This window comes from Plecotus auritus, assembly GCF_963455305.1.
Source record: "Plecotus auritus genome assembly, chromosome: 2".
Lineage (NCBI taxonomy): Eukaryota > Metazoa > Chordata > Mammalia > Chiroptera > Vespertilionidae > Plecotus > Plecotus auritus.
The window spans coordinates 174,711,845-174,731,218 of NC_137771.1; the positions used below are offsets into that span (position 1 = coordinate 174,711,845).

A 19,374-nucleotide genomic window follows, 5' to 3' on the forward strand; every position below is an offset into this window, starting at 1 on the left:
CAAACATCACACTACAAAGCTGAAGTTCTATGACCACGCACTATGGATGGGCTGTGTGACAGAGTGGTGAGGTCATTTCCCCTCTGTGTCCTTCAATTTCTCCAAAATTTATTTCTAAAAATAAATTAGACTATTTCAGTGCTGATATTCTAAGATTTCATAAAAGTCAGTATTCTATGATTTCACAATAGGTCTCTAAGGATCATTTCAATGCTGACATTCCACGATTTTATAACAGTGTGTTAAACTTTTTATGCGAGTTCAGTGTTAGGAAAGAGGAGACTTATTTCTTTGCAAGTCACGCAGTATCTTTGAGGAATGATGTCACCTTTGAGCTTCAGTTTTCCCACCTATAAGATACAGAAATAACAATATGGACTTCATAAGGTGGTGGGGTTGAGGGTGCTTGGAGAGATGTACAACTCTGCACAGAGGCAAGCCAGGAACCTCTCCGGAGGTTCTCTGAAGCGGCTCCTGGGTTTCCGCGCCAATGGTAGCGGCAAGCCCACAGAGAGAAGGAGAGGGCGGGGCTAGCAGGTTGGCTTTGTTCTAGCCCCGCCCCGCCCCGCCTCCCCTAGATATCGCGAGAGGGCGGTCCCGCTTGGCTTCGGTGTCGGCGTCGCTCCCGCGCTGGAGCGGTAGGCCGGCTTCTCTCCGCGGGTCGCGGTACAGTGTCGGTGGCCAGGGGCGCGCGTAGAACCGCCAGCCCGCGCGGCGTCGGCTAGACGCCAAAGCGCCGGGGTCGTTGTGTCGTGGGAACGACGCCGGTGGCCGCCTCCGCGACAGCAGGTGCGGCCGCTTTAGCCCGGGGCGGGCTCGGCGGCTGCCCGGCGAGTCTCGGCTCGCGCCTATCCCTTTCCTTCCTGGACCCGACGCCCAGCAGCGACACTGAGCCTACCGCCGGAGGGGCGGGCAATGGCGGCCTCGACGGCTTCGCACCGGCCCATTAAGGGGATCCTGAAGAACAAGACCTCTACGACTTCCTCTGTGGTAGCCTCCGCCGAGCAGCAGCCCAGCAAGAGTGTCGACGAAGAACTGAGGTGAGTCTCCAGGGACGGCCGCTCGTCGCCCGGCGGTTACCGACCCGACCCCGGCCCCGAGCGCGGGCGGCGGACGGGCGGGGCGGCTACGAGGATGCTGCTCGGGCGCCGCTCGGGGCTCCTTCTGGCCGGCCGGAGAGTGGGGTGAGCCTAAAGAAGGCAGGAGCTATGGAGTGTTTATCTTTTTTTTTTTTTTAAGTACATACGCATATATAATATTTTTAAAGCACACATCATAACCTTTGAACTTTCGGATATTGGGAACATTAAAGAATCACACTGAAGTTTCAAAGCTTCACCTGTTAAGCGTTTATTATTTCTTAATCTCGTATCCGAGGTTTCTAAAATTCTTCAATAATTAAAGTATTTTCCTGGCGTGGGAACCCTTGGCCTGGGAAGTCTAGTTTCCAAAAAAGAAACAATTTCTTCATTTTTTTAAGTGTCCTTCTAAATTTTACGTGAACGTTATCAAAGGCATCGTGCTATGCGCGAAGTCTCGGGTCCTCGGGTCTCTGCAGCTAAGAGGAACGAAAAATTTCCAAGTTTTTTATTTATAGTTAATGGAAGGTTACTTATTGCTAAATATATTTGCATCTGCAGGGAGAGTTTGAGTGCTTTCTAGTCTTCGTTCTTCTTTCAAGACATATCTAAACTCAGACAGTTCAGAAAGTAGCAATTTAAAATAATCCACTAATAATGCAGCTACTGTTGCATACTCAGAGGTACACGTGTAAAAATATGTTGACTCATAGCATTGTGTGTAATAATAAATAATTGGAAGCAACCCACAGTCCATTAATAATTATGGTACATTTGTATAATGGAACAACATACCAGCCTTTTAAAGAGAATGAGATGTTTATGTACAGAGAAAGATACCCAAGGAGCAATGCTCAATGAAAAAAACAAAAATTGCAGTCTGGTTGGGGTGGCTCAGTGGTTGAGCATCTTGGATTCCTAGTCGACACATATGGGCTCCATTCCCAGTGTGGGCGTGCAGGAGGCAGTCAGTCAATGATTCTCTTATCATTGATGTTTCTCTCTCCCTTCCTCTCTGAAATCAATAAAAATATATTTTAAAAGAAAAAAATTGCAATACAGTATATATACTATAAAATATTCCACTGGGTTAGCAGTGCTAGAGGGCTTGGTATAAAATACTAAAAAATATGAAGATGCTACATTTTGGAAATAAGGCTTAAGAAAACTTACTGAAATCTGTAAAGTCATAAAGTTAAAATGAGGATGTTCAGGAAAACTTAGAGTATTGGAACTAGGGCACACCCCTTTAAAGGACCATTTTGGGTCTATAAAAGGAGCTAGCTACTACTTGGTGATGGTAAATTTATGTGGATTTGTGTTGAAGAAAACATAAGTAGGATCACAGCTTGGAATCATGACCTTTGGGGTTGGAAAGGACCTTAATTTGTCTAGCAACTCCCCCACCTCCACTCTGGAATGCTTGACTCTTGGTCTCTTACATTCTCTAACACAATTTTCCAACCTCTGTTTGGGATAAGCCACTTCAAATGGGGATGAGGAGTAGTGGTCGATGGTTGTAGGTCGTGGGATTTAAAAAGCAGAATCTTAACAGAACATAGCTATAACAGGAATACCAAGATAGTTTAAAAAAAAAAAGTCAAACTATAGAAGGCTCTTATGCAGCAGGAATACAGTTCTTACTGGCATTTATGTTTTTAGATATCCTTCAGTGTGAACTTTTTGTTTGGCTACCAAGTGGCTTATAATTTTCTTCTGTTTTTCTCTGTTTTCTTAGCTTCTATTTATTCTCAACTTTGATCTACCATAAAATCCTATGGCCCCACTCCATATAATTGGGGTTACCTCCAGATCTTTCTACTTTGAAGGTCACTATACTAGACTGACTCACCTACATAGGGCTACTCCTTCTGTAGGAGCTGCTATCGGGAGATTCATTCAAAAGGGGCCTTTTACAAGATGGGTGACTTCGATTGCTTTTCTAGTTAGAGGGTTATAGTCTTGTCTTTAAAAGGAGCTACCTAATTCATTGAGGTTGGTGATGTTTGACTCCAAGTAATAATCAGTGTCACATGACGGTAAAGCAGAGAAACTGATTATATTGTTAATGCAGTAACCCTTGAACAACATGGGTTTGAACTGCATAGGCCCAGTTTTGATTTAATAACATTTTCTTTCCTGTAGCTTAAGTTAAGAATACAGTATGTAATACATATAACATATAAAATACTGTTTACATTATCAGCAAGACTTCTGGTCACAGTAAGATATTAGTAGTTAAGTTTTGGGGAAATTGGCACCTCAACCCCAGCAATGTTCAAGGGTCAGCTGTACAATATACATTATTATGTATTTATGTCACAGCTCATGCAAACAATATTAGTGACTTTATGAGAGCCTCTTTGAGCTGAAACAATAAAAGTATAATTGAACACATTTGAAACAAACTTTTTGTAATGTGTAATTTTAATACAACCAATATTCCCCCTCTTATATAAAAGGACTGAAAATAAATAACTTAATTACAATGCACTTAAAATTCAGAAATTAATAAGTGTAATGGTCTAACTTTATTTTTTTTTATGTAAAGTAATGATTTAGTGACTGTAAGCAAGACAAAGCAATAGAATTGTGCTTTTTTTGCAGACTGGGGACAATGAAATTGTTTAGCTACAATTTTCCCATACAAACATGAAACAATATTCATATAAACACCCTCACAAATAACTGATGGGTGATGAACACACACCAAGTTCGACCAAAGCAAAATACAAACTGAAAATTGTTGAGGTTATTCATATTTTAAATTCAATATGCTCACTCTATTTAAAAATTAATACCTGTAGAAGCTCATGATAAATTGCTTCTATTTCTAGACATTAGAGAGACGGCATATGCCATTGTTTACAACTATAAAAGCAACTCTTAAATTTTAAATTACTGTTATACCACATATTAAAATAATTTTAGATAAAATGTCTTCCTCCAGCAATTTGCTGATTTATTTTAAAATTTGTCTTAAGATCATAGTGATCAATATACATTTTTAAAACACAGTAATTTCATCATAAGCATTGGGAAATGAAGACACTATTTCCAAATCCCTTTGTTAAAAGTTTTTCTGCAACATATTTTAAAAGTAAACATATATCACTGGAGAAAGTCAATATGATTTACCAATTACTTCCAAAGGAACAGACTTTAGAATTAGATATCCACATTAAAAATACTCTATGCCGAAAAGGCTCAAACATATGGTATCTGCAAAGGTTGAACCGGTTGGGAGAATTTTAACAACCATTTTTGAATGCATGAAATACAATATTTTCTTTAAAGCATTTATAAATATATCATACAATACTGTTTCCTGTTATGTCATATATCAGTATGGCATTGTACAACAAGCATAATGCCATCTGATTCTTACAAAAGCGAATCATTTAAACAAGTCAGTAAAATAAACGGTAGTTACCCGCTTTTAGGCATACAGATTGTAAAACTGAAGTTTACTTTCCTTTGATCGGTTTTGCGTAGCAACAGAGAAGTAAAAATCATACAGGAATCAAAATGGCTAAATATGCAAGAAATCTTTATTCACAGTGACATGGCTACATGGAATGCATTATTCTATGCGTATTCTTTCTGTTTGTTGAATTTTCAGATAAAAAGCACTTGTTTTCTACAGGTTCACAAAACAGCTTAATAACAAGAACAATCAAGGAGACTGTAACGTAGGCAGCGTTAGTTGAGATTAACAAACTATGGCCAAATGTTTATATCCACTGCAGAATATTTTCAAATCCAAACAGCGGTTACAGAAACCATTTCATATCTTTCCTAACAAAAAAATCTTGTCTACCTCTCAGTAACCAATTCTTCATAGGAACAATCTTTCTTTTCAATTAACGTCCATATCAATATCACATCTAGTCCATCTTTTATAGCCAACTTTAATGCACTACAAAAGAAAGCAAATTGGACGATAGTCACATGTATTAACATCTATAAAGCTGTAATGGCATGAAGATATCTATATAAATCAGGGATTTAAAATTGTTTTCCTTAAGGTCTCAGGTATCAACCAGATGAAGTTGCTGACGACCCATTTACTGAAGATTTTCGAGGTCTACAGGCAAAGGAAGATTGGTGGTTACCGCTGGGGCTGTTGCTGGTTCCATTCATAGTACTGGAAATGTGAGGAAACGGAGGATGAGGAGACTGAACTGGAGTACTAGGGCTAGGCAAACAAGAAGAGGTGGAGGGAATACCTCCTGCTGGGCTGTTGGCCTTGTCACTTCCAGAGTCATTTTCCAGTTCTCCAGCATTTGTCAGTCCATCTCTCTGGAGACTGATCTTCATTATTTTACAAGTAGGTTGAACTCTGTATTTCAAAGGAAGTGGACCATTCCTTCTCCAGGTATAAATATAGGCAATACCCATTAGTATATAGTAATCTTTTAAAGGTTCCTCTTCATACATGACATCAATCTGGAAAGTATTAGGTATGTCCATTTTACTTCTGAGAAACTTTCTTAGGTGCATTACAGTCATTGCTGCTGTGCATTGTAAGTATCTTATCATTCACCTCCTCCTTAGATTTCTCCTTGTCTTTGTTTACTTCGAGATCCAATCTGTTCTGATCAAAGAATTCAATGGATAAGCTTATCTCATCATTGGTTATAATTCTCTTATCTTCATCTGCAACTTCTATCTTCATTAGAGCCATTGGTGGCATCAGCTGAAAGATGAGAAGAAAGAAATCCCTTCTTCATTTCATTTTTGAAAAGCCCTGGAACTAATTTGTATACAATATCTTGAAGAGTTTTATCTGACCTTATGTTCAGTAGTGGTCTGGTTTTGAGAACTTGGACATCACAGATAGGACAATACTTGCTGGTCTCCAGGTAGCACACAATACATGTTTTATAGAAGAAATGTAGACATTCTATTATGGTTGTGGCATCAATGAAGTACCCTCCACAAAGCACACACATCAGGTGGGGATTTAGCTCAGTGATCTTGATTCTGGTTGTTCGATGCATTTCTGCTTAATAAAAGATCCCGGAAAAGGCAGCCAGCGAGAGGTGATCGAAGCGGGCGGAAAAGATAATGAAAGTTAAAAGTCGTTCAGCAGAAAATGAATGTGAGCCAAGCGGCCATCTTGAAGCGAGCTGCAGATGCCACTGTCAATGGGCAACGAACGCAGGAGAGAGGCGCCGAGCTCTGCTCATGCTGCCTCCGGAGCCCGGCCTTCTCTTCTTCCTCCTCCTCTCCGTGGTGGAAGAGAGAACCCTTTAAATGTTGGAACAGAGTATAAGGCAAACGAATCTCATTTTAATATAAAAAAGACCATGGATGTAAGTTAATTCTGGTTATTTTCAGTAATGTTCTATGACTTAGAGATAATATCTCAAAGCTAAATATACACTTAAAGTAAAGTTCATATAATGCCATATTTCGAATGGTCTTTAGAATTTATTTATACAGTTCTTGTCAAATTATCTTTTTTTAAATTTCTCTGCTGTTATTTTCTTAATATTCTCTTTATACTTTGCATTCGTACTATTATCTTCAATGACTAATTTCTTCAAGATACCATTAAACTGGATAGAATCTGCAGATCCACGTAATTAGGAATAGGTAAATCTCAGTACATTGCAACACACTGTTCAAATAGTTAGAACTCTACTGTTACCTCCCATGATTGTGGAATTCCCATTCTTTCAGGATACCTTGAATATAGTACATAACTCATTAAGATCTAATGCAACAATTTTCAAGCAGTGTGCCACAAAAATTTTTAAGATAATGCAATATCTAGTCAGGGGCACTGACCTCTTTTCCCTTAGATTGTCAAATTAAAAAATGACAATAGCCAACATAAACAGTAGCCATCTGGTGTGAATGAATCAAAATTACACCTTTTTTATTTTCTCACATGGGCAAAAAATATATTTTTTGGTGTGCTGCAGAATTTTAGTAATTAATGTGTGCCATGAGATGAAAAAGATTTAAAATCGCTGATCTCATTTAACAGATCTAGTAAGTATGTGCGTTTCATCAAAATCAAGACTCCCATTTATTCTAAGCTGTAACATGATTTTATGTACTACCAAGAAAGAAGTACTGCCAATTTATAAGATGCTATCTATTTTAAGATATATTCTGTTTTCGGAGATATTAAAATGAGAAGAATGTGCATTTGGAATTGTTGAATATATATTAATATTAAATATTACTAACGCTATCCTATGAGAAGTATGTAGGCTAGTAATTAATTAGAGACTAGATTACCTGGGTTTAGATCCTGTCTGCTACTTATTAGTTCTGTGACTGCCAGTAAGTTATTCATTATATTCATGCCTAGTTTAATTATTAAATGAGGTAATAAATGTAAAGTATTTAACCCAGTACCTCAACTTCAAATGTTAATCTTATTTTAGTAAATAAAAATAAAAATCTAATTTTTCCCACATCTCAGTAGAATCACTGTGTTCAATACAAATTCTGTAGTAGTCTTGGGTTAGTAATGTAGGCAAATTCTGTTTGAAAAAAATGTGCTTGAATTAATTTCTTTTTTAAAAGTATATTTTTATTGATTTCACAGAGGAAGGGAGAGAAAGGTAGAAACATCAGTTATGAGAGATAATCATTGATCAGCTGCCTCCTGCATGCCCCACTCTGGGGATCAAGCCTGCAACCCAGACATGTGCCCTGACTGGGAATCGAACCTTGAGCTCCTGGTTCATAGGTTGACGCTCAACCACTGAACAGCACTGGCCAGGCATATAAGCATGCTTTAAGTTTGTCTTTTTTGGTCTATAAAGGGATGTGTCAAAGTCTCATTGAGTAAAGTTTTCCAACAGTGAGTTTTATTTACTAATTGCTTTTATTGTTAAGTCTTACTTTAATAGTTCAGTAATGGTGTCAGGCTTCAAAGACTTGTACTTTGTCACCCTACATAAGTTGAATCTTCATTTAAAGAAAGAACCATTTCTTGAAATGTGCAATTAAAGTTTAACACCTTGAAGCAAAATCCTGCTTCCCACTCCAAGGGTGGCTAAAACTGTCAAAGGAACAAGTCACAAGCAACAAGAAAGTATGAGTAAGTTTTTGAGATGGCATCATATGAGCTATCAAAGTGAAAGTGAGAGTGGTGACTTTCTGGGCCAGATTTAGGCTGCAGGAAAACTACTCAGCCAGAGTGAGGAAAGAAACTGAAACCATCAGGTGCTTTTACACCTCGCAGCAGATCTGCAGTGCATGTGGTGGGGCCCCTATTTTTTGTAAGTGGAGATAAAGACCTAAAGAAGGTCACAGGAACAGTTCCTGATACTGTTGGGATTAAACTCAAGTTCACTCCTTGGGTTTTGTTACTCTACAGCTAATATTAATCTGCCAAAACTTTAGAGATGCTAATTTCCATATCCCGTGTACTCTGCTAACAGTTCTTCTATTTCACTACTTTCCACCTAAGAAGTCCTACCATTGTTTGGAGCCTTTTGTTTTATGCCTTTATTTAAATTCCTGTGTTTGCAAGATACTTTTATCAGCTTTGGATCTGAATAATCCTAAAGATTTCTTTTTCTCTTAGCATTGTGTTGAAGTAGAGTGAAGCTTTGAATATATAAAACTTTAATTCTGTTTCTAGTGGAACATAAACTAAATGGCACACACACTGGGAAAAATTTGGGTTACATATAATGTGGTTTATACCTTATGTAAATACCTTGGGTTGTGTATAATATGGATTAAATCTCTTAAAATTTATAAGAGGGTTCTAATAGGTAGGCAAAGGATTTAAGCAATTCATGCAAGAAAGTAAAATAAATATTTTTTCATATTATTAGGCAATCAAAGAAACACAAAACAGCTTTTAAATATTGATTTATACTGCTCAGGTGGAAAACACACATACACAAATATCTGATCCTGGCAAAGTTTTAGTAATTATTTGGGACATTACAAATAGTCCTCTCTTTTTAAAAAGCTATATGGCAACATGACGTAAAGTATAAAGCTTTTGATAAAATTTAATCCAGATATGCCCGTCCTGGCAAATTATCCTAAAAACATCATGTAATAAAATATGCACAAAAATGTTCATTTCTGTTTTATTTTAAATACAAAACCCTTGGATTTAATCTAAATATCTAACATTAGGTTAAGAGTTTATTGTTGAATATTAGTGCAGTTATTAAAAAGGTAAAGACTGAAAAGCCTAGATTGCAGGTTGGATCCCCAATTGGGGTGAGTACAAGAGGCAACTGATCAATGTTTCTCTCCGTTCCCCTCCCCTCTTCCCCCTCCCCCCTCCCCTTTCCTTCCACCTCCCTTTCCCCTTCCTCTCCTTTTTTTTAAATATATTTTTTTTTGATTTTTTTACAGAGAGGAAGGGAGAGGGATAGAGAGTTAGAAACATCAATGAGAGAGAAACATCCATCAGCTGCCTCTTGCACACCCTCTACTGGGGATGTGCCCACAACCAAGGTATATGCCCTTGACTGGAATCGAACCTGGGACCCTTCAGTCCGCAGGCCAATGCTCTATCCACTGAGCCAAACCAGTTAGGGCCTCCCTTCCTCTCTTGCTAAAATCAATAAAAACATATCCTCAGGTGAAGATTTTTTTAAAAAGGTAAATACTAGAAAATACAAGCAGTTTATTATGATAAAATACATATACTGATAGGTTTTATATCAGTACATACATGTATTTTATAAATGTTGCATCATTTTATATATACTGAAAGCTTATGTATTTTTTTCTTATATATTATACACAGTTGAAAGTATGCAGAAATCAAAATTGTTAATGGGTTAGGCCTAACCGTTAGGGTGCTGGGATTATAATTTTTAAATTTCATCCTTAATTTTAAGAAAGCATTTCTGCTTGTGTCATACAGTTATTTTTGTATAATTCGCTCACAAAACAGGCTTACAAGGTATTTTGGTGTCCCCTTGCCCCCCACAATTAGAGATACCTTTTAAACTCTAAAGTTCCATCTTCATTCTTCTCTCCTAAGCAGTAATAACAATACAATGTCATTTTTAATTCAATATTGTTAACATCATTTAGGAAATAACCTGTTTTACTTTGAGACCAACAAGGTCGTTAATGTGTGTTTTTTAAATATTTCATACACATACAGAAAAGTATATTTTCAAGCTTAAGAAGTTATAAAACAAACGTCTCTGTAACCACCATCATTGTCAAGAAAAAGAATGTTTCCATTACCTCAGAAATGCCTCCTGCCCTTTCCAATCAGTCTCCTTTCTCCTCCCTGCTATCATAACCATTATCCTGATTTTTATGGTAATCACTTAATTATATATCCCTACACTTTAGTTTTGCCTGCTTTTGAACTTTACATAGAGATGTGCTAGTTTTCTTTTACAATATCCTTAATAGGAAATCTTAGTGGGACTATTTACATAGGTTTAATGCAACTTTTAGCTGTGCTTTTCTGCTTCTAACTCTTTCAGAGGCATTGTCTTATCAGGGGGGAACATTTAGTTACTGGATCATGGGTCTCTCTTTTGTTGCTTTCAAATTGCTTTCTTCACAAAATTAATCTTCTTTTCTTAAAACGTGAATCCTTTTCTTTCATTGTCCTTCTAATCAGAAGCTCCTTTATAATTTCTATCTAAAATCTTTAGAGCCCTCTACAACTAGAAGGAAAGAGCAAACAGCATTGAGGGGTGCACAAGCGCTGAAAAGCTGAGGTACGGAGACGCTCGAATTGGGCTGGCAACGGGTGACTGAAAGCGCTGCTGTTTTCAACCCGAAGGGAGATAAGCTCCCGATTACTCCGAACTCGTTTCTGGGGAGACGCGGGGAACCCAAACTCCTACAGGGAGAAGCTGGACTGTCTGCCGTGGGGTCGGAAAGTGAGGGAGGCTTGCTTGCAGGGCTGCGCGCAGGAACAATTGTTTATTGTGCTGGGGCGCGGGACGCGGGGACAGGGTCGGAGCCACAGAGCCGGCTTACCGGCAGCCATCGCTGTTTGCCACGCCCTAGCCTAGTCACGCCCTGAGACCCCGCCCTGCACAATCTACGAACCCACCCAAGCTCCAAGCAGCAGCTTTAGCATATGAATGGCCTGCCCTATCGCAGCTTAACCTAGCAAACTTGCAGCCCGGGTCAGACAGCTCCAAAACCTCCAAACTCCAAGCAAAGAGGAGAAAACTGTAGTTCTTGCTGTAGCTCCTGCTGGGTGGCCTCAGACAGTAGCTGACCTGCACCCCATTGGAGATCCAGAAGCCAGTGTACCTAGTGGTCAGTGTGAGACACCAGATTTCAACTCCTCACATCCATAAGTGATACATTCAAGAGGCAGACTCAGTGAGCACCAAAGCCCCACTGAAACAAGCCCTGCACCATAAGCGTGTCTCCAGCGCAGCAGTTCTTCCATTATAGACACAGCGGGTCCTCACAGCCAATTGGCCTGGAGGTCAATTCCTCCCAGTGTACCAACAGCAATCAAGGCTTAACTACACCAAGACTTTGCACTCAGCCCACAAAGGGGTGTACCAAAGGCGTCCACCTCAGGTGATTGGGGAGGCTGAGCTACTGGCCCCTATAGGTCACCTACCACACAAAGCCACTCCATCAACATAAGGAAGCAGCAAAATGCGGAGACAAAGAAACATGTCACGAATGAGAGAAATGGAGGAAAGCAAACTAATGGACGACATAGTGTTCAGAACCACATTTATAAGGTTACTCAAGAATCTTCTAAAAACCGCCGATAAACTTGATGAGACCTTCAAGGACCTTAATGAGAATGCCAAAAAAATGGAAAAGGACCAGTCAGAAATTAAGCATACACTGTCTGAAATAAAGAATATACCGAAACTCAACTGTAGATCAACCTACCCCAAGAATCAAACCAAAGATCTGAAATATGAGGAAACAAAAAACACCCAACCAGAAAAACAAAAAGAAAAAATCCAAAAATATGAAGATAGTGTAAGGAGCCTCTGGGACAACTTTAAGCGTACCAACATCCGAATTTTTGGGGTGCCAGAAGAAGAGAGAGAGCAAAATATTGAAAACTTATTAGAAGAAATAATGACAGAAAACTTTCCCTACCTGGTGAAAGAAATAGACTTACAAGTTCAGGAAGCACACAGAACCCCATACAAGAGGAATCCAAAGAGGACCACACCAAGACACATCATAATTAAAATGCCAAGAGCAAAAGACAAAGAGAGAATCTTGAAAGCAGCAAGAGAAAAACGGTTAGTTACCTACAAGGGAGCACCCATACGACTGTCAGCTGATTTCTCGGCAGAAACTATGCAGGCCAGAAGGGAGTGGCAAGAAATATTTGAAGTGATGAACAGCAAGAACCTACAACCAAGATTACTCTACCCAGCAAAGCTATCATTCAGAGTTGAAGGGCAGATAAAGAGCTTCACAGACAAGAAAAAGCTAAAGGAGTTCATCACCACCAAACCAGGATTACATGAAATGCTGAAGGGTGTTCTTTAAGAAGAGGAAGAAGAAGAAAAAGGTAAAGATAAAAATTATGAACAACAAAATGACATCAAATACATACCTACCAACAAGTGAATCTAAAAATCAAGTGAATAAAAAATCTGAAGAACAGAATGGACTGGTGAATATAATAGAATCAGGGACATAGAAAGGGAGTGGACTGACAATTCTCAGGGGGGAGGGGGTGTGAGGGGTGCGGGAAGAGACTGGACAAAAAGCTTACACCTATGGATGAAGACAGTGGCGGGGGGTAAGGGCATGGGGTGGGGTGGGGAATCAGGTGGAGGGGAGCTAGGGGGAAAAAAAGAGGAACACCTGTAATAATCTGAACAATAAAGATTTATTAAAAAAAAATAAAATAAAATAAAATAAAATCTTTAGAGCCCTAGCCCAGTGGTCGGCAAACTCATTAGTCAACAGAGCGGCAAACCGCGGCTCATGAGCCGCATGTGGCTCATGCGCCACGGTTTGCCAACCACTGCCCTAGTCGGTTTGGCTCAGTGCATAGAGCGTCGGCCTGTGGACTGAAGGGTCCTGGGTTCGATTCTGGTGAAGGGCACATGCCCAAGTTGTGGGCTCAATCCCCAGTAGGAGGCATGCAGGAGGCAGCCGATCAATGATTCTTATCATTGATGTTTCTATCTCCCTCTCCCTTCCTCTCTGAATTCAATAAAAATATATTTTAAAAAATAAAGTAATTAGAGAAGTGTATCTCTTTCCACTGTAAGTTTTCTTTTATAGAATATGACCATGGGCAAACCTAATCATTTGCTGTTTAAATTTACAGAAATCTGTAGTTAATGGAACTGTTTAGCAAAATAAAATGTTTGAAACTGTAGATTTAGTTAAATAGAAAGCTGATTGCTTTTTAGAAACCTCATTCGATGGCAGATCTTAAATATTGAGCCTTGGAGGGCAAAGGTAGTAGACATTCTGTACAAAAACAATTATGTTTTCAGAATGCCTTATCTCAAACCATTCTCTCCGGTGCTAAGTGAGATCTGGTTTCAGGATTTTTAACCCAAAACTTTAGATTTTAAGATCATTAAGATCATTTGTATAAGGAGCTTTTATAATTTTATAAGGTACTTTTATAATTTGGTTTCATTGGGCATATTCCAGTTGATTCAACAATTCTGTATAGTAAGAAAGGCTGCTATTAAAACTCCATTTTATTATAATTTCCATGTGGAGTTAATATAGCCCAAGAGAGGATGTTTTCTGGGCTTGCCCCTGATCACAGGACTAGTGAAAGGTGACTGGAACTTGAACCTTAAATATCTGTCTCACAGTTAAATTTTTTGGTGTGTGTGTTTTTTTTTCCTGCCACAAGACTGTTACTGATAAGACAGTCTGAAACTTGGCATCTAAAAAGATCAATATAAAGCAAGATGTATTTACTCAGTCTAGTGCAATCAAGTGTTTTTTTAATACTAACATTTAAATTTGATGAGTTGAAAATTCAGTTCTATGCTGAGTGAATAAAAGCTCTTTAAAGAAGAAATTTTATTTCTGTGCTTAGAATTAATGCACCAAAAGAACATAAAGTAAGGCTTACTTGCGATGAATGGGCACATGTAATTTTTAAGGTGACTCAGAACATAGCGAAGTGAGTATAATGTTAAAATTTAAGTATGTAATTTTCCAAGAGCATTTCAGGATCAGGGTATTAGTAGATTTGGGAAAATTAAAATTGTCTACATTTAAACTTCAACAGTGTGGACCAAATGCAGAAGGTATGATTTTGAATCTGTGTAAAATCTACATTGATTCTTTTTAAAGTAGTATTATTTTCAAATTATATAACCAAGTGATAAACTGTATATGTGACAAAATGTCAGCAGAGACCTTTATGTTTTTTTTAATGAGTATATAAGGATTTGTAATTAAGGCATTAATTATTGAACATCTTAATATTTGTGCAAATACTTTGTTGAATGGATATTAACAAGTGTTCATAAAGTACTTATAAAGTATTTCTAGTTCTCTTAAGTAGATTTATCTTATTTGTAATTCCCCGTTGTCCACGCTTTCACTTCCCATAGTTTAAATCAGAGGTCCTCAAACTACGGCCTGCGGGCCACATGCGGCCCGCCAAGGACATTTATCCGGCCCGCCGGGTGCCGCTGCCTGTCCTGCTTAGCAGCCAACTCGTCCCGGGCCCGCAGTGCGCATAGGAATTTGTTCATAGTTTTTTTTTTTAAACTATAGTCCGGCCCTCCAACGGTCTGAGGGACAGTGAACTGGCCCCCTGTTTAAAAAATTTGAGGACCCCTGGTTTAAATTACCTGCAGTCCAAAAATATTAAATAGATGCAAACAACTGTATGCTAACAAATTTGACAATCTGGGAGAAATAGGTAAATTCCTAGAACCATATAGTCTTCTAAGACTAAAACAGACCAATTACAACCAACGAATTCGAAGCAGTAATCAAAAAACTTTCAACAAGCAAAAGTCCTGTATGGTTTCACAAGTGAATTTTATCAACATTCAAAGAAAAACTAACACTTATCCTTCTCATGCTATTCCAAAAAATTCCACATGGAAGACACCCAACCTCATTTTGCGAGGTCAGTATTACCCTGATTCCAAAACCAGATAAGGAATTTACAGAAAAAGAAAATTATAGGCCAATATCCCTGATGAACATGGATGTAAAAATCCTCAACAAAATATTAGCAAGCTGAATTCAGCAATACATTAAAAAGATTTTATACCATGATCAAGTGGGATTTATTCCTGGAATGCAAGGTTGATATAATATCTGTAAATCAAATAAGGTGATGCACCCCATAAACAAAATGAAGGTCAAAAATCATGATTATATCATTAGATTCAGAAAAAGAATTTGACGAAATCTAGCACCCATCCTATATAATAAAAGCATAATATGCAAATTGTCCCCTCAACCGGAGTTCTTCCAGGAGTTTGACCAGGGGACAGGCTGGCCAGGGGAAGGGAGGGAGGCCCTGGCCAGTAGCCAGCAGCCACTAGGGACCTTACCGGTGCACGAATTTCATGCACTGGGCCTCTAGTTTATGATAAAACTCTTAGCAAAGTGGGAATAGAAGGAATACAGTTCAACATAATGAAATTCATATATGACAAACCCACAGCTAACATTGTACTCAATGGGGAAAAACTAAAAGCATTTCCCTTAAGATCAGGAACAAGACACCATTCTTATTCAGCATAATATTGGAAGTCCTAGTCACAGCACTCAAGACAAGAAGAAGAAATAAAAGGCATCCAAGTTGGAAAGGAAGAAGTAAAACTATCATTATTTACAGATGACATGAATACTGTATACAGAGAACCCTAAAGATTCCACCAGGAAGCTATTAAAACTGATGAATGAATTCAGTAAAATAACATACAAAGTTAATATTAAGAATTTGATTGCATCTTTACCTTCTATATATATATCTATATATATAAAAGGCTAATATGCAAAGTGTCCCCCAGTAGTTCGACTGGGAGTTCGATTGCTTGCTATGACGTACTGACCACCAGGGGGTGGCATGGAACGACAGAAGGCCCCGGCCAGCAGCCAGCAGCTGGGGAAGGAAGTCCCTGGCCAGCAGCTGGAAGGCCCTGATAGGCCCTCTAGTATATCAATAATGAAGTATCAGAAAGGGAAACTAAGAAAACAATCTCATTTATAATTGCATCAAAAAAAGTAAAATACCCAGGAATAAATTGAATCAAGGCGGTAAAAGACCTGTACTCAGAAAATTATAAGACACTGACAAAAGATATTGAAGAAGGTACAAATAAATGGAAGCATACACTGTGTTCTTGAATAGGAAGAATTAACATCATTAAAATGTCCATGCTACTCAAAAAAATCTATAGATTAAATGAAATTCCTATCAAAATACCAATGGTGTTTTTCACATAACTATAACAAATAATTTAAACATTTATATGGAACCACGAAAGACCTTGAATAGCAACAGCAATCCTAAGAAAAAAGAACAAAGTTGGAGGTATCATGCCAGCTGATATCAAATGATACTACAAGGCTATAGTAATTAAAACAGTATGGTATCGGCATAAAAACAGATAAATAGATCAATGAAACAGAATTGAGAGCCCAGAAGTAAACCCATGCCTATATGGTCAATTAATATATGACAAAAGAGGCAAGAACATACAGTGGGGTAAAGACAGTCTATTCAATAAATGGTGTTGGAGAAATTGGACAAATAAATGCAAAAGAAAATAGACCACCTTATACCATATGCAAAAATAAACTCAAAATGGATTAAAGACTTAAATATAAGATGGAAACCATACAACTTGTAGAAGAAAACAGGCAGTAAAATCTCAGACATTTCTTAAAGCTCTATTTTTTCTGATATATATCCTTGGGCAAGGGAAACAAAAGAAAAAAAAAATGGGGGGAGAAACCAAGATGGCAGCATAGGTAAGCACCTAAACTGCTGCCCCGCACAACAATTTCAAAACTACAACTAAAAGATAGAATGGGCACCATCCAGAACCACAGGAAAGCTGGCTGAGTGAAAATTCTACAACTAGAAGGAAAGAGGAAAGCTCATGGAGAAGGAGCGGCAAAGAGCTGAGGTACGGAGACACGCACGCAGAGAGGAAGGGCGGCGGAGTGCCTGGCTGGCTTTCTCTGGCGGTAGGGGGAAAGAAGCCCCCAACTGCACTGAACCCCAGTTCCAACTGCACTGAACCTCAGTTCCGGGCGAAACCCTGTGGGCCCAAGCTCATACAAGGGGAGTTTGGACTGTCAGGTAGAGAGAAAGGCACACAGAGACTCGGAGACTCAGGGGAGTCGCAGCGGCAGGGGTCTGGAGGCGCGAGTGTGCACAAAGACTGACTGCAGAGGTTACCACAGGCTATCCCTAGCAGAAGGGAGTCAGAAGCTCCTGACTGCACTGAACCCCAGTTCCGACTGCACTGAACCGCAGTTCCGGGCGAGCCCCTGGGGACTCACGCTCTCGTTGGGGGAATCTGGACTGTAAGGCGGAAACTCGGGAACTGCGGAAGGCAGAGGTCTGGAGACTCGCGCGCAAGGGCAGGGTTGACCAGAAGCCAAGACTGTCTGCCCCGCCCTGAGACTTCACCCCTTCCAAGCTGAGCACAGAGGCTTTTGCAATCTGGCAAGGCTAATCCTATAAGGCTGTCTCCAGCACCGAACTTCTCCCAGCATAGACACAGCTGATCCTCACAGCCAACTGGCCTGCAGGTCAATTCCTCCCAGTGATACCAACAACAATCAAGACTTAACTACAACAAGGCTGTACACACAGTCTACAAAGGGGTGCACAAAGAGTGTCCACCTCAGGTTAACTGGGGAGGCCAATCCACTGGGCCATATAGGAAACCTAGCACACAACTCAGGGAAGCAGTGAAAAATGGGGAGACGAAGAAACAGATCACAAACAAAAGAAATGGAGGTAAACAAACCACTGGATATAGAATTCAAAACCACGGTTATAAGACTCTTCAAGAATATCCTAGAAAAGGCCGATAAATATAACGAGACCCTGGAAGATATGAAAAAGGACCAACTAGAAATTAAACATACACTGACTGAAATAAAAAATATTATACAGAGACCCAACAGCAGACGAGAGGAACGCAAGAATCAAGTCAAAGATTTGAAATACAAAGAAGCAAAAAACACTCAACCGGAAAAGCAAAAAAAAGAAAAAAGAATCCAAAAAGTTGAAGATAGTGTAAGAAGACTCTGGGACAACTTCAAGCATACCAACATCAGAATTATGGGGGTGCCAGAAGAAGAGAGAGAGCAAGATACTGAAAACCTATTTGAAGAAATGACTGAAAACTTCCCCCACCTGGTCAAAGAAATAGACTTACAAGTCCAGGAAGCGCACAGAACCCCAAACAAAAGGAATCCAAAGAGGACCACACCAAGACATATCATAATTAAAATGCCAAGAGCAAAAGACAAAGAGAGAATATTAAAAGCAGCAAGAGAAAAACAGTTACCTACAAGGGAGCACCCATACGATTGTCAGCTAATTTCTCAACAGAAACTATGCAGGCCAGACGGGAGTGGCAAGAAATTTTCAAAGTGATGGATAGCAAGAACCTACAACCAAGACTACTCTACCCAGCAAAGCTATCATTCAGAATAGAAGGTCAGATAAAGAGCTTCACAGATAAGAAAAAGCTAAAGGAGTTCATCACCACCAAACCAGTATTATATGAAATGCTAAAAGGTATTCTTAAAGAAGAGGAAGAAGAAGAAAAAGGTAAAGATAAAAATCATGAACAACAAATACATATCTATCAACAAGTGAACCTAAAATTCAAGTGAATTAAAAATCTGAGGAACAGAATAACCTGGTGAATATAATAGAATCAGGGGCATAGAAAGGGAATGGACTGGTAATTCTCAGGGGGAAAGGGGTATGGAGGGTGCAGGAAGAGACCGGACAAAAAATCGTACACCTATGGATGAGGACAGTGTGGGGGGAGGTAAGGGCAAAGGGTGGGTTGGGAATCGGGTGGAGGGGAGCTATGGGGGGAAAAAGGAGAAACAATTGTAATTTAACAATAAAGATTTATTAAATTTAAAAAGAAAATAAATGAACAAATGGGACTGCATCAAACTTAAAAATTTTTGCACAGCAAAGGAAACTGAACAAAATGAAAAGACAGTCTACTGAATAGAAGATATTCGCCAATGGTACATCTGATGAGGGGTTAATATCCAAAATTTATAAAGAACTCATATAACTCCCCCTAGCCACTTTGGCTTAGTTGGCTCATGAACTGAAGGGTGCCTGGTTTGATTCCGGTCAACGGCACATACCTCGGTTGCAGGCTTA

The 19,374-nt window shown here is 39.1% G+C and overlaps 1 protein-coding gene and 1 pseudogene across 2 annotated transcripts in view; one reads left to right on the forward strand and one right to left on the reverse strand.

Annotated features, from left to right (window-relative positions):
- Positions 1–426: 426 nt before the first annotated feature.
- Positions 427–19,374, forward strand: part of PPP1R2 (protein phosphatase 1 regulatory inhibitor subunit 2) — a 37,543-nt gene continuing 18,595 nt past the window's right edge. The window contains exon 1 of the mRNA XM_080656702.1: positions 427–1,040. Within this exon, the coding sequence (XP_080512828.1) occupies positions 916–1,040 (125 nt within the window). The 5' untranslated portion in view covers positions 427–915. The remainder of the gene's footprint in view (positions 1,041–19,374) is intronic.
- On the reverse strand, positions 5,118–6,082 carry LOC308242416 (polycomb complex protein BMI-1-like; annotated as a pseudogene). The gene has a single exon. The product of its transcript is annotated as a polycomb complex protein BMI-1-like (transcript).